General features: G+C 40.4%; 1 protein-coding gene across 3 annotated transcripts in view; it reads left to right on the forward strand.

The window, feature by feature from the left end:
* Positions 1–2,629: 2,629 nt before the first annotated feature.
* ALG9 (ALG9 alpha-1,2-mannosyltransferase) overlaps positions 2,630–16,273 on the forward strand; it is a gene marked incomplete at both ends in the record, with an annotated part of 87,529 nt that continues 73,885 nt past the window's right edge. For 2 of the 3 annotated variants that reach the window (XM_079708722.1, XM_079708724.1), the window contains 6 exons: positions 2,630–2,760; positions 3,686–3,824; positions 4,654–4,788; positions 9,682–9,752; positions 11,454–11,542; positions 13,489–13,624. In XM_079708722.1, the coding sequence (XP_079564848.1) occupies positions 2,630–2,760; positions 3,686–3,824; positions 4,654–4,788; positions 9,682–9,752; positions 11,454–11,542; positions 13,489–13,624 (701 nt within the window). Of the gene's footprint in view, positions 2,761–3,682; positions 3,825–4,653; positions 4,789–9,681; positions 9,753–11,453; positions 11,543–13,488; positions 13,625–16,273 lie in introns of all 3 variants that reach the window. The other variant, XM_079708723.1, reaches the window with a different exon arrangement.

Consider the following 16,273-nt stretch of genomic DNA (forward strand, 5'->3'; position numbering starts at 1 on the left):
GATTTAATATGTTGTCTATTCTTGCATTTGGAGAAGAGCATGTGGAAAGGCAAGAATTGAAGCAAAGAAACAAATTAGGAGGTTATTATAATAATGCAACCAAGATATGATGGTGACCTGGACCAGGGTGGTAAAAAGTGTTTGGACTGGGTAATAATTAGAAGAACTTACTGATGATTTAAATATATGTGCATGCATGAATGTTTTGGAGTTAGAGAAATAGAGGAATCAAACAGAATCCCTAGGTTTTTGACCCAAGCAACTGGGAAAAGAGAAGTGTTTTTAATCAGAATAGGAAAACTGGCATGGGAGTAAGTTTGGGGAGTGAAGAATCAAGGGATCTCTTACGGACATATGTATTGCTTAGCTCTCCACATAGACTTAAAGCTACTCGAGGGCAGGTAATGTGATTTATAGCTTTCTTCCATCCCCAGTAGCACCTGGTACATATGAAACCAAGCAGACCCTGCAGGGCCTTCCTGGGGACAGATTCCCCCACCCTCTCCGAGTCTCCCGCCTCTTGTTTGCAGAAAAGCTTTAGCCTCCTAGGCCTTCCCTGAACTCTAAAGAGTAGTTTTTTTGTTTTGGCCTTGCGGCATGCGGGATCTTAATTCCCTGACCCAGGGATCGAACCTGCATCCCCTGCAATGGAAGCGCGGAGTCTTAACAACTGTACCACTAGGGAAGTCCACCAAAGAGCAGATTTAACCTGAGAAATGAGAAAATGCAGAAACAAAGGAAAACAGTCATGTAAGACAAAATTATGATAGTTTAGCCATAAAAAAGTCAAGTACCTTTAGTTCCTCCTCAAGGGCCATAGATAATATCCTGAGCCATATCCTTGTATGTTTTATTGATCCTAAACCCCTACCAGGTGGAAGAAGTTAATTGCATGCTGATCACCAGCACAAAGACCCCAGGAGGTTGATGCTGTTGACCCCTGAAATACCAACCTGCTACCTCATCACCAACCAATCAAGGATGTCCATGAGCTGATCGTGCACACCTCAACTCTTTCCCTCACCTTGCCTTTAAAAAACCTTCCCTGAAAGCTTCAGGGAGTTTAGGTCTTTTGAGCATAAGCTGCCTCTTCTCCTTGCAATAGACACTGTACTTTGCTTCAACACAACCTGGTTACAGTACATTGGCTTTTCTGTGTGTAGGCGAGCAGACCCAATTTTGGTTTGGTATCACTTGGATGAGGTGGATCTTAAAACAAGGGCAGGGTTGTGATGGAAGGGTTGTTAGGCAAGGAGGGCATGCATTCCAGGCAGAGGGCATACATGAGCAGAGGTAGAGATATGGGAGCATTTGGGGTACTTTACAGGCTAGTTGGAACATAAAATGTGTATAAGAAAGTAGTGGGACATAAGATTAGAAGAGTAGGTTGGGGCTGTAGTATTTTTGAAAATTAATTGGACAGTATTGCACAGGATCAATTTGAGTTGGGAGATCCCTTTAAGGATGCTACTGTAGTAGACTCGGGTAGAGTCAGGGAGGGGCCTGCACTAGAGTGAAATGAAAAGGATGTGGCTGTATGAGATATAGTTACATTGAGATGTCTGAATTTGGCAACTAGTAATTTCATGTGGGAATTGAGCAATAGGATCAATCTCCATTGTTAATACTCAGGAATTTTTAGTATGAAGTCATAACTTGGGACCCTGTCAAATTTAGCACTCCCTCTATAACCTTGTTTTACTTACTGGTACAGAGCTTCACAGGGTGGGATAGAGCTCTGTGATTGGGGGAGTAGGCAGAGTATTAGGAACAGATGAATGACCTCTGAGAGTCACAGGCATGATATCATCAAAGTGCCCATGTAAAAATGCCTGTGTGAAATCAAGAGCTTTCTCCTGATCTCCTGGTTGGAAGAGCATGGATTTTGTAGCAAGACCTGGGTTGGAACATGGCTCCATCACTTCCTAGCTATGCAACCTTGGACCTCAGTCTCCTTTTTGATAAAACAAGGTTGTTGTGTTATATTTTAAAAGGATAAGGTATATTAAATGCTTACCATAATGCTGTAGTAGCAATGGCAGTGACTGGTGTCCGGTTGAATTTGTTGCACAGAGTTTCTTCAGTCTTTCACTTTTCTCCTCATTCTGTATTCTGCCATTATGGCTTCATCTCTCTGAAGCAGTTAATTAGCTACAGGCTGTCCCTATCACTTGCCAAAATATAAAGGACAAGGTGCCAGTGATCTTTAAAGAACTTCCTCTTTTGTAGGCGGCTGTGCTCTGATTTTTAACTGAGTATCTGCGTACTCGGTGGAGTTAATTACTCTCTATTTGTGCTTTCTTTTAAACAGGGATGCTGAAGGACAGTGTTTGTAGAAGGGTGGAGAATGTTGAGAAGTGAAGGCAGAGAGAGTTAGAGGGAGGGAGGCATGCCTAGAGTTACAAGTATGTGGAAGGGATAGCTATAACGGCCAAAGTAAAGTCTCAGGTCGCATTTCTTTTCTACCCAGGGATTTGCCCCGATTAGCCCAGAACACTATAATTTAGTCGTGTCTGCGCATGTCGAGGTCTTTTGTCCCTCGGCGGACACCGTTGCCAGCCAAAGGCTATGTCTCCGCGCTCGTCGCCTTCATAGGGCGCCGAGTTCTACCTTTTTTCCCACTCTTGCCATGGCGAGCCGAGGAGCCCGGCAGCGCCTGAAGGGAAGCGGGGGCAGCGGCGGGGACACGGCCTCGGCCGCCGACAAGCTGCGGGAACTGCTGTGCAGCCGGGAGGCGGGCAGCGCAGAGCCCCGGCCCGAGTAGGTGTGCGGGCGCGGCGGGGGCGTGGCCGGGCGGCGGGCGGCGGGCGGCGCGGGGCTGCCGGGGGAGGGTCTCTCCCGCGCGGTGCGGTGTTGCGCCCGGCCCGGCTTTCCCGCCGGGAGGGCCAGCAGCCTCTTCACCCTGCTCTTTCTGCTCTTCCAGGGCGGGTGGACGCTGGGTCTTCACCCGCCTTAGATTAGATCCCCCAGCTCGGGTCCCGTGTTGCTAGTGAAGAAATCCTGCAGGTCTGTGCGACTTCCGGCCCAGGCCCAGGGTGGGCTGGCGTCACGGTGTGTGTGTGGCCGAGCCGCCGTGGGGGACGTAGGCGAGAGCAGAGAGTACCTTTTCCGGCTGTCTCTCCCAGCTTCCTTCAGTCCCCGCAGAGTCCCGACCCTTTACTCTTCTGTGTGGGCCTCACCACCTTGCACACCAGCAAACACCTCTCTCTTCAAGCCGGAGGGCTGCTGCAGGTTAAGCCTGCGCTGGGGAGCTGTCAGCATATGGAATTGGAAAAGGTGATGTCCACTGCGCAAGTTAGCTTCTGGGCATTTGAACAGATGGGGAATTGAATAAAGCCATGGAAAGTAATGACCTTGTTAGGAGAATAAAGAAAAGGCGAATAAGAGCTTGTGGCCTGTAAGTGAGCGATTTGTTGGCTTGGGGTAAGCGGAGTGTCATAGATGCAAAGAACTAAAGTGCATGAATTAGCTTACACCTTAAATGCAGGAAGTAATGACTAACGTTGATTAAGGTCTTAATTCGTTCCTTACTTATTCTACTCAGGACAATTAACAGTTCACCCTAAATAGGTGACTAACTCATGTGCTTTGGTGTCTCTTGACCTGTTGTCCTTTCTGTCTAGTTTTAGCCCTTCTAGTTAGTAGGTCCTTTCTGACACATACTTTTTTTTTTGCTTCTGAGCAGGTTATCTGGGAACAAAGCAGGACAAGTTTGGGCACCTGAAGGATCTACTGCGTTCAAGTGTCTGCTCTCAGCAAGGTTATGTGCTGCTCTCCTGAGCAACATCTCTGACTGTGATGAAACATTCAACTACTGGGAACCAGTAGGTGATTTGTTTTCTTTTTTTGTTCTTGATTTCACTGCTTGGAACCTTGTTATGAATCAAGATACAAATAATATACAAGTGTGACTATTAGTAAAATAACCTTATTTTCATTTCTGTATTCTAAACTGATGATTTACCTACTATCGAAGGATATAGGAATTTGCTGTTATACAAAAAAGGTGTAATTTGTAATTTTCTTTAGAATTTTTTTAAGTCAAAATAATACTTTGAGGTAGTTTAAAAATATTAAACGTAAAAGAAAAGCAGAAACTCCCTGTTCCACTTCTCATGGCCAAATCCTTGTCCCCAGAGGCAACCACTTTCTTTAAACATTTTTGGTTTTTTTCTTCTGATGTTTAGTAAAATAAACAACGTTGCTACACACTATGCTTATATTGCTGTTTCTTGATTTATACTTTTATAAGTCTGTTGGACTCCCTGTTATAGGAAATGCAAAGGTGAAATTTTCTGATCACATTTTGCATAAAAAAATAAGGAATGCTTAGGGTAGGTAGTTTAAGGAAAATACAAGATTTAGAATTTTCCGGTTTTGGTTAATGAGTAGTTTTTAAAAAATAAATAGAGGGTAAAGTTCAAGCTTTCAATGTTGGCCAAACAATAATCTTGTAGGATTTATAATGTCTTAATATTTTTCAGTATTGGGTCATTTTGATTCTTATCCATTAGTTGCAAATCTTATTGAGAATTTCAGCATTTCTGTGTACCTTTGTCTCGTTAATACTTTTGCTTAGAAACTTTGTCTGCATCCTCTTAACAAGGATTTTTGGCCAATATAACCCTGAATCCATCCGTTTTGTACTTTCAGACACACTACCTCATCTATGGGAAGGGGTTTCAGACTTGGGAGTATTCCCCAGCTTATGCTATTCGCTCCTATGCTTACCTGTTGCTTCACGCCTGGCCAGCTGCATTTCATGCAAGAATTTTACAAACTAATAAGGTAAGGGCAGGCCAACCTGGAAGCAATCACAACTGATCAAGAGGTGGTGAGTCTCTGGAACAATTTGGGAAAAGGACCAAATATATTCGTAGTTAGGAGGGGATTTTTTTAAAGAAGAATCATTTATTCATTCATTATTCAACAAGTATTAATGGAGCAACTTTTATTTGGTAGACACTTTGTTAAGTGCTCTGGGTGTAACAATGACCAAATCCCTGCCCTCATGGAATTTATAGTTTAGTGGAGAAGATGAACATGGAACAAGTAATTATAAATGCAGTGGGTCATGGAGGAAAAGTAGAATGTGCAATGGGTTAGCATATTAGGGAGAGCTTAATTTAAACAGAATACTGAATGATAATTAGGAGTTAACTGAGACCTAACCTGATTACCTTTCAGAAATTTGACTATGATGTATCTTAGCATGGATTTCTTTGGGTTTATCCTGTTTGGAGTTTACTCAGCTTCTTGAATCTTTAGACTTATGTCTTTTCCCAAATTTGGGAAGATTTTAGCTATTATTTTTTTTAGTGCTTTTTCAGTCCCGCCCTGTTTCTCCTCTCTTGAGCCTCCAATGATGTGAATGTTAGATATTTTATTACAGTCCCATGGGTCCCTGAAGCTCTCTTCACTTTTTTTTTTTTTTTGCGGTACACGGGCCTCTCACTGTTGTGGCCTCTCCCATTGCGGAGCACAGGCTCCGGACGCGCAGGCTCAGCGGCCATGGCTCACGGGCCCAGCCGCTCTGCGGCATGTGGGATCTTCCCAGACCAGGGCACGAACCCGTGTCCCCTGCATCGGCAGGTGGACTCTCAACCACTGTGCCACCAGGGAAGTCCTCTCTTCACTTTTTTCCAGTCTGTTTTCTCTGTGTTCAGATTGAACAATTTCTGTCGTCTTTTTTCCAGTTCATTGATGCTTTCCTCTGTCTCCTTCATTCTGCTGTTGAGCCTACCCATTGAGCTTTTATTTTGGTTATTGTATTTTTTCAGTTCTAAAATTTCAGTTTGGTTTTTCTTTTTATCTTCTGTTGCTTTACTGAGACTTTCTATTTTTTCATTTGTTTCAAGCGTGTTCTTAATTGCTTATTGAAGCATTTTTACAATGGCTCCTTTAAAACTTTGTCAGATAATTCTTATATGTCATCTCAGTTTTGGTATCTATTAATTGACTTTTTTCCTTCAGTTTGAGATCTTCCTGGTTGACAAGTAATTTTTAGTTGAAACTTGGACATTTTGGGTATTATAGTATGAGACTCTGGATCTTATTCATGGGCCCAGCCTGCTTCCTCTGCACTATTCTGCTTCTCTTTTAGCTGGCTTCTTTTGATACCACTGCAGCTGGAAAAAGGAAAGGGTTCACCACCTTGTTACTGCCAATTGGGGCTAAAAGTCCAGGTTCCCAACTAGGCCTCCACTGATACTACCCTAGTGGTCAGGGTAGAGGTACCTCATTACTGCTAGGTTTGGGGGAGGTGGAAGTCCAGGCTCTCCAAGTGGTCTCAGAGGAAAGATATATAGGATGGGGGACTTAGTAGAGAAATAACAATACACAATGCTTAAGGTCTTCATCTCCATTTGGATATCCACTGTCACTTCAAATTTGGCATATTCAACCCAGAATCCTACCTCTTACATCAGTGATACAAACAGCAAGCAAAACAGGAATGAAGATATCTGTTCTCTTGTTCTTTCCTCCAATTTCCTCCTTTTTAGGTTCTGCCAGTGGGAGCCACAGGGCAAAGGGGAGTTGTAGCTTATAGGGTCCCAGCCCCATCATCATAATTAGAGTAGAAAAGGGTGGATTGTTGCTGAGAGACAGTATGGTAATAATTGGCACCCCTAGTGATGGTTACCTTTACAACTTGCTACCCTAAACAAGAACAGCTTTGTTTTGTCTCCCTATGGATTGAGGTGTGAAATTCTCTGAATTATACACTCAGGAGTGGGATCCTGTACATAGATTCATGGGCTACTTAATTTCATGGAGCACTGCCAGATTGCTCTCCAGAATGGCTATTCAACTTTATACTCCCTACAACAGTGTTTGGGGTTTCAGCTTCCTAACATCTGAGCACTTGATATTTCTGACTTTCTAATTTTTGCCTTTCTCATGTATATGAGATGCTTCTCATTTTAATTACATTTCTCTGACAACTAGTAAGGTGGAGAATTTCTTCATACATTTATTGGTCATTCATATTTCCTTTTCTGTGAATTACCTGTTTACATCCTTTGTCTGTTTTTCAGTTGGGTTTTCTGGTTTTCTCTTGTGATTTGTAGAAGTTCTCAATAATAACCCCTTGTAGGTTTTAGATACTGGAAATCCTTTCTCTTAGGCTGTCTACTAACTTTGTCTGTGGTCCTTTGTTGAACAGAAAGGTTTAATTTTGATAGAGTCAAACCAATTAGTTTTTCACTTATGGTTGGTGGGTTTTGGGTCTTTCTGAAAGAAATCCTTCACCACAGGTCACAAAGATATTCTTATGTATTTTTCCCTAGTAACTTTATTATTTTATCTTTCACATACAAGGCTTTAGTCCATTTGAATTTTATTTTTTATAAATTGTGGAAAGATCCAGCTCTATTTTTTCCTATATGGTGAACTGGATTTTCCAACACCATCTGCTAAATAATTCATCCTTTTTCTTCTGGTTTGTAATACCATCTCTATCATACATCTCATTCCCATGTATGTTTCTGGCCTTTTTAATTCTGTATCATTGGTCAGTTTGTTGGAGAGTACCATATTGCTTCTATTATTATGGCTTTGTAGTATGTGTTAATATTTGGCTGATGAATTTCTCACTCTATCCATTTTAAAAATTGTGTTTTATTTTTACTTTTTAAAATATTTATTTATTTATTTGGCTGCACTGGGTCTTAGTTGCTGCCCACGGGATCTTTAGTGGCGGCATGCGAACTCTTAGTTGCAGCATGTGGGATCTAGTTCCCTGACCAGGGATTGAACCCAGTCCCCCTGCATTGGGAACGCAGAGTCTTTTAATTGCTGGGCTGCCAGGGAAGTCCTTAAAATTGTGTTTTAAAAATCATTTTAGAATCAATTTGCCTCTCTCCCAAATTCTGGTAGGTATTGATTGGCGTTTCACTGAATTTATGTATTAATATGAGAATCAATATTTTTAGAGTGTTGAGTCATTCCATCCCTAAAATGATGTATTTATCCACTTAGTTAGGTTTTCTGTGTCTTTTCATAAAATTTAAACAATGTATCCATTTTAGGCTTATCCATTCTTTGACTGGGATAATGCCTAGATTCTTTATACTTTTTGTAACTGTTATGAACAGGTATCTTGTTTTCTGTAATTTTTGTAGGAGGTCATTGCAGGTGAGGAACATAATTGTGAGGAACACAGTTGATGTTTGCTTTTTGATCTTGATCGAAATCTCACTGAATTTCCTTATTAGTGTCAATGGTTTGTCAGGTGAATCTCTGGATTCTCTTTCATCTGTGCATGTAGAGTTTAGTTTCTTCTATTCCATTCCTTATATCTCATTTCTTTTTTGTGTCTTTTTTTTTTTTTTTTGCTTTACGCGGGCATCTCACTGTTGTGGCCTCTCCCGTTGCGGAGCACAGGCTCTGGACGTGCAGGCTAAGCAGCCATGGCTCACGGGCCCAGCTGCTCCGCGGCATGTGGGATCTTCCCAGACCGGGGCACGAACCCGTGTCCCCTGCATCGGCAGGCGGACTCTCAACCACTGCGCCACCAGGGAAGCCCGCCTCTTTTTTGTGTCTTTTTGCACTAACCCGACATCCAGTTACTATGTTGAATATTAGTTGCTATGGGAGCATCACTGTCCTGTTCCCAAATACAATTCTTATATTAACTTGTGTTAATTTTTAACTTTCTAAGTGTGTTTTTGTACTCTCCTCAACCAGATGAAGAGTCCTTAAGTGTGGATACCTTGTACTAAAATTATCTATATTCCTAGTAGCATCTAGAGAGTGCTCAATGTATAGTAGGTTTTCAGTATGGTTTTATTGAATTAATGAATGAATTTGGGCATTTGCTGATCACTTGATTGAACATAATGATGAAAACTGAAAGTACTTTTAAGTTATATGTAGTAATATTAATCATAGAATATATTTAAATAGTGCTTATTTTCAGAGGTATTCATTGCTCTTAAACATACCAGTATACTGTAGTATAAAAGCTATTCGGTACAATTCTTATTTGTAAAATTCATGTCAATTCCTAAAATTAATAAAACCACATTACAGACATTTGAAAAATAGGAGGAAAAATATATACCTAAGTCTCACTAGCTTGATATAGCTACTTTTACCATTTTATTATATTTCTTTCCAGTTTTTTCATATACAGTACTCATGATTTCCATAGCTGTAACTCTGATGTATAAATAATGTTATATCATATATATTCATTTAGTATTTTGTAATTTTATAATAATTATAATCAATTATTATAGTTATCTAAGAAATGCTTGTTGAATAAATGAGTTTTATATCATAAGAATTTTTCCACTGTCTTTGTAACCATAAACTTTGATATGTGTATAATAATCCATGAATAGATATGATTTAACCATTTCCCTGTAATTGAACAATTTATAGTTTTTAAAATAGTTTTTACTAAATTAGTAGAGCTGCAATTAACATTTTTATGAATAGAACTCCTCCCCTCCCATATTTTGAGTTACTTCTGTGGGCCGGAATCAGAGAAGTAGATACACTTCTATACTTGAATTTAGGGATATGAAAATTTGCATGGTTCTTGATAACATATTGCTTTTCAAAAGTATTATACCAATTTATAGTTATTAGTGACAAATGAGAATGGTTTCATCTTTAAGAGTTTTTCTAACTTGTATCTATAACTTCTGTTTTCTTGTTCTGGGTTTCTTTCAGATTCTTGTCTTTTACTTTTTACGATGTTTGCTGGCTTTTGTGAGCTGTATATGTGAACTTTACTTTTACAAGTGAGTATAAAAGCTTTGCTTCTAGGGGCTTCCATGGTGGCGCAGTGGTTGAGAGTCCGCCTGCTGGTGCAGGGGACACAGGTTCGTGCCCCAGTCCGGGAAGATCCCACATGCCGCGGAGCGGCTGGGCCCGTGAGCCATGGCCGCTGAGCCTGCGCGTCTGGAGCCTGTGCTCCGCAACGGGAGAGGTCACAACAGTGAGAGGCCCACGTACCGCAAAAAAAAAAAAAAAAAAAAAAAAAAAAAGAAATGTGTGTGGCCAAGTTGAAAGATCTGATATATATCTAATCAGATCTAGGAGAGATAGACTAGGGAGAGGCAGGATTCAGGGAAGTAATAATTAATAAGATTTTTCCAGAATCAAAGGAGAAAATATGCTAATCCACAGATTCAGGAAGCCTAACATCCTGAGCTGGATAAATAAAAAGGAATTGGTAAGACTGTGTAAAACAAAGGACAAAGAAGATCTTACAAGTTGACAGAGGACTAGTATAAAACCTACAAAGGAATGTCAGGCAGTTAGACCAACAAAAGCATTCTCAAAAGCCAGAAGACGAAAAATATGTTCAAAGTTCTGTGAGAAAATGACTGTCATCCTAAAATTATGTACTCAGCTAAACCACCTTTTAAGACCAAGAGTTAAATAAAGACTTTTCAGACAAAATATAAAGAAAGATCAAACAAAAGCCAGAATTTACCATTAAGAGATCCTCACTAAAGAAGCTTCTAAAGGGTATATTTAGGAAGAAACAAAATTATTTCAGAAAGAAGCTCTGAGATGCAGTAAGGAACCTGAGCAAGAAAATAGGTAACACATAGTTATGTCTGAACAGATATTGACTAAATGAAGCAATGATCACCTCTAATGTTTTATTTATAGGGTTGACAAGGCCTGTAAGACAGAAGTAAAAGGAGGTATATAATTGCTTTAGAAACATTGACTTAGATAACAATTTATTAAAACTTTGGGGGCTTCCCTGGTGGCGCAGTGGTTGAGAGTCCACCTGCCGATGCAGGGGACACAGGTTCGTGCCCCGGTCTGGGAGGATCCCACATGCCACGCAGCGGCTAGGCCCGTGAGCCATGGCCGCTGAGCCTGCGCGTCCGGAGCCTGTGCTCCGCAATGCGAGAGGCCACAGCAGTGAGAGGCCCGCGTACCGCAAAAAAAAAAAAAAAAAACAAACTTTGGTGTATCTCCTATTCTTTTTTTCTGATAACTGCCATATATTGAGCATCTCTGTGTCTGGCACTCTTCTGCGTACTTTACCATGCATTGCCCTCCCAAAAACCTTATGCAGTAAGTATTATCATTATCTTCATTTAACAGATGAGGAATCTGACAGATTATGTCACTAGATGAGGGTACCACTGCTAGTGAGTGGAAGGGCCAGGATTTTAACCTGTGCCCATCTGAGGCCTGTTATTTTTCCACTATATCAGGCTGTTTTCCTACTGATATTAGATATAATCTAGCACAGAAAGTATACATTTCCTCTTAGGTAGAGAGCTTCTCTCCTGCTTAAGGAATAAGAATGTTTGGGTTTCTTATGCACATGGAATTGCTAACAGACCTGTTGAGACAGTTCTGTATTTGACTTTAGATCTTCAGTGTTCTCTGTGATGCAGACATGTTTTTGTCCTTTAATTTGAAATTTCCATCCCGAAGATTTGCTATGCTGATAGTCTTTGCCTTTCCTCTAGGGCTGTGTGCAAGAAGTTTGGGCTTCATGTGAGTCGAATGATGCTAGCCTTCTTGGTTCTCAGCACTGGCATGTTTTGCTCATCATCAGGTAAGTAAAAGAGCAGGTGAGGGCATAAAAGGTTCACTGATATTTCACAGTTGCATCAAGCAGAAGAACTTGTCCAGATGTAGGTTATATTTGTATAACATGTCAGTAATTTACAGTCCTATTATCTACATGATCTTGATTGACCTTTACAGCCATCCTGTGGTTGTAAGGTCAGATAAATACAAGTCAGATAAATATTTTCTCATTTTTGCAGGTAAGGACGCTGAAACTTAGAAAGGTGAAGTGACTTACTGAAAGCCAAAGAATTCATAAGCTGTAGAGCTGTTATTTTCATCAGGTTGCCTTCTATTACATTATTATATTTTTTATCACAGCAGGGCTGAGAAACAGGCATCCACTGCCTTTCTTTGCTGTTAGGGGAAGGACAATAATTTTGTTATTTTGCTCAAGGAAGCACTTTATGTCTAAAAACCCTGGTCTTGATGGTTCTATTTTATGCCAGTTATTTGCAATGTATTCTATAAAAGTATAAATGTATACTATAAAATACAGTATTCTATAAAGTACTGTATTTTATAGAATAAGCTTCTGGAAATTTAGAATAAAATTGTTAATGTAGAGTGGTGGCTTTCAAACTGTGCTGCCATTGAACATTTGTGTTCTATGAGCTGAGCCAAAGTGGCCTGTTGCCAAAAGGTAGCCTGTTTCCAATTTTTCAGAAAAATTAAGTTACTAGATATAATCATCTCAATTTTAATTCTAATTTTTGCTTGTGTGTACCAGAATCTAGTATACACACTAAATATACACAAAAAATAGTATCTAGTATATATTTACTTTTCACTGACTGTATCAAAATCCATGTTCTGCGGAGATCTCAGGGCCTCACGCCTGAATAACTTTGAGAGCCACTGTCCTAAATGAGACTGTGCTTCGCCCTCTGAGCTGGCAGAGACCTCCGATCCCTCTGCTCCCCTTGGAGCTAGAATCAACAGCTTTGCATGGCATCAATATTATTTAGCATTTATCTGGGAAGGTTGTACTTCACATGTTTTTTTAGTTACTTGGCTACTCCTAAAATTGATTCTTATGTGAGGGAGATACCTGAGAGTATTTTTAGTTTTATAATTTCAGCTGAGGATGTTAAGGCACAGATAAGTTAAAGGCATCCTTTGATATGAGCCTCTGAACCCTTTGCTGAGTTTCTCAAATTATACTGCCTGTTCATTGTGGTCCCTGTTGGAGTTGGTATTGATTTTTCTAGTGCTAGGTGAAGCACTTAAACAGCAGGGAGAGGCAGATCTGCATTTTTTGTAGAGTTGTTAGAAACATTTTGATGAAATGTTACTGTTGCAGAGACCCTGAAGGTGGTCAGTCCTCTGCTGTATGCAACAAGAAAGTTACGCTTGATGGAAATAATTAGGGGGACATCTAAAGGCCAAACTATCTATGTCAGTGGATGAAGGATGCAAAGCAGTGCTGCCATCGAACATATTTGTTCCTTGAGAAGGCTTCTGAGAATTCCTACGGGGTACAGGTTGCTAATAGGACAGTCTCAGAAGACTATCAGAGGATAAACTTCTTCAGAAACAGATTGTTAGCAATGGCTCTAAATTTCTTGAAGCATACTTCCTGTCTGGAAATATAACCTGGAGGTACTTCTGGGGAACCTGGAATCCTGTAAGTTTTAAACTTGGGGTACAGGCCAGGAGATAAATGGCATGGTTGGCATTGTATAATTGGGTGATGTGTTGGTACATAAAAAACAGGAGAGAGAAAATAAGAAATTCATTGAACTTTTTTAAATTTTATTTTATTTTAATGAGTATCACTTTATTCCTCATTTCTAATATAGCATTGCTCAAAGTATGTTCCTGGTTATTGACATATTGCAATGCAGCTATATTTTTAATAATTGATAACTCATAAATCTCAATCTCTTGTCCCTTTCCCCCCCGTTTTTTTTCATTTCTTTTGTCTTGCAGCATTCCTTCCTAGCAGCTTCTGTATGTATACTACATTGATAGCCATGACTGGCTGGTATATGGACAAAACTTCCTTTGCTGTGCTTGGAGTAGCAGCTGGGGCTATCTTAGGCTGGCCATTCAGTGCAGCTCTTGGGTAAGAAACTAACATGATTCACCTTCCATGTATCGCTGGGTATATAGTTAATCCTAATGTTAGGTTATCTCCATATTCTTTGGGTAGGACCTAAAGTTATAGAAATTAATTATTCAAAGATTCTGGGAAGTAGAAGAATATTTCTCTTAGTACTTATTTTTATGATTAATTCTAATAAGAAAGTGACTGTTAAGCATCTGCTGTATCCTGTGCACAGCTAAACCCTTCATGAACTTTATTCCTAAACCTACTCTGCAAGACAAATACAATTATTAGTGCTTTTTTTTTTTTTTTTTTTGGTGGGTCTTCATTGCTGCGTGTGGGCTTTTTCTAGTTGCGGCAAGCAGGGGCTACCCTTTGTTGTGGTGCGCAGGCTTCTCATTGCAGTGGCTTTCATGTTGCAGAGCATGGGCTCTAGGCATGTGGGCTGCAGTAGTTGTAGCACGCGGGCTCAGTAGTTGTGGTGCGTGGGCTCTAGGGCACGCGAGCTTCAGTAGTTGCGGTGCATGGGCTCAGTAGTTGTGGTGTGTGGGCTCTAGGGCACATGGGCTTCAGTAGTTGTGGTGCGTGGGTTCAGTAGTTGTGGCTCGGGGCCTCTAGAGTGCAGGCTCAGTAGTTGTGGCGCACAGGCTTAGTTGCTCCGTGGCATATGAGATCTTCCTGGACCAGGGATCGAACCCGTGTCCCCTGCATTGGCAGGCAGATTCTTAACCACTGCGTCACCAGGGAAGTCTCCAATTATTAGTGCTTTATATAAATGAGAAAGTGGACTTCGAGAGGTTTTGAGTAATTTGCCTTTAAGGTTATGTTTGCTTTGGATCCAGGCCTTCTGACTCTAACAGCTGACGTTTTTTCCACGCTGTACCACCCTGTGCTGTGCATTTTCCCAGTCACCCAGGCTTGTTATCTGAGTTTCCTTTCAGTCCTTCTTCTTTCCTGCCTGCAGCATCTTTTTTTTTTTTTCCAAGTTCCATAGTATCTCTCATTCCTTTTGTACTTTTTGTTTTCACAACTTCTCTAGTTTGTGCTGCCTTAATTTCTTGCCTGTACCACTAGTTATTTAGAAAAATATGTTAGTTTGTGTTAAGGTTATTATCATAGTAGCATATCTTTATTATTTAAAAAAAGTACCAGATTGTATGAGGTAAAAAGAATTCTTAGTTCTTTTCTCCCCAACCCAGTCTTCACAGTTAGTCACTGCTGATAGTTTTGTACGTATCTTTCCAGAAATTATCCTTACGTGAATAAGTGCACACATACACATTTATACATACATACATATTTAAATTCTTAAAACCAACAGAATTATCCTATACATATGTATATCTTCTGTACATAGATTTATATCATTCTTTGTATCAGTTGCGTAACATTCCATTATTATATGGCTGTCCATAATTTATTTAACCATTGCTTTATTGGTAAGCATTTGGTTTTCAGTTTTTTTGCTGTTGTACCCAGTGCTTCAGTGAACATTTTTATACATATGTCTATACACTTGTGGAAATTTACCTATGGGATAAATTTTTATAAGGGAGTTACTAAATCAGAATAGGCATTTAAAATTTTCTTAAGTGGATTTTAAAGGATGGTTTCCCCACCTCCAATCTTATCTTCTCTTCTACTCTGCACATCATTCTCAAATTATTATATTTCTCAAGATTTTGTGTAAGAGCCTCTTCTGTACTTTCTGCTCTCTCCATCATCTTGATGGGTCCCATATCTTTATATAGTCCAGTCATCTCTTAAGCTTCACTCATATATACCTAGCTGCCTATTGGATATCTCCATTTATATAGCTAAACATTTACAAAACTGAACTCATTATCTTCCCTCCAAATCTGTCCTTTACCTTTGTTTCTAGCCCAGTAAATGGTACCACCATCTGTGCTGAGCCAGGACCTGACAATTATCTGTGACTATTTTCTCTTTCTCATGTCTTATTAATTTCTTGTACTTCTTGAATATCTTTTGTTTTTTTTTCTTTTTTTTTTTTTTTGCGGTACGCGGGCCTCTCACTGTTGTGGCCTCTCCCGTTGCGGAGCACAGGCTCCGGACGCGCAGGCTCAGCGGCCATGGCTCACGGGCCCAGCCGCTCCGCGGCATATGGGATCCTCCCAGACCGGGGCACAAACCCGTATCCCCTGCATCAGCAGGCGGACTCTCAACCACTGCGCCACCAGGGAGGCCCTTGAATATCTTTTGAATCTACTTTTCTTCACCTCTCTCTGTTCTTTTATGTAGGCTCATAAATGATCTTCCCATCTCTAGTCTTGATCCTTATAAATCTGCTCTCCACGCTCAAACTAGAGTTATCTTCCTAAAATGCAAATATGATTTTATCACTCTGTTTTGTCTTTGTAATAGCTTCCCCATTGCTCTGTGTCACAGAGGTTGGCATTCTGTAGCCTGTGGGTCACACATCCACCTGGCCTGTTTTGTACAGCCCAAGAAGTAAGAAATTTTTACATTTTTAAAGGGCTGTTAGAAAACAACACACACACACACACACGAATATGCAACAGAGACCCTATGGGCCCTGCCAAGCCTAAAATGTTTGCTATTGGATCCTTTAAATAAAAAGTTTGCCAACCCCTGCTCTCTGGGGTCCAGACTTTAATGTGACTCACAAAGCCTTGTTCTTCCCTC

The sequence above is a fragment of the Hyperoodon ampullatus genome (assembly GCF_949752795.1).
Source record: "Hyperoodon ampullatus genome assembly, chromosome: 7".
Lineage (NCBI taxonomy): Eukaryota > Metazoa > Chordata > Mammalia > Artiodactyla > Ziphiidae > Hyperoodon > Hyperoodon ampullatus.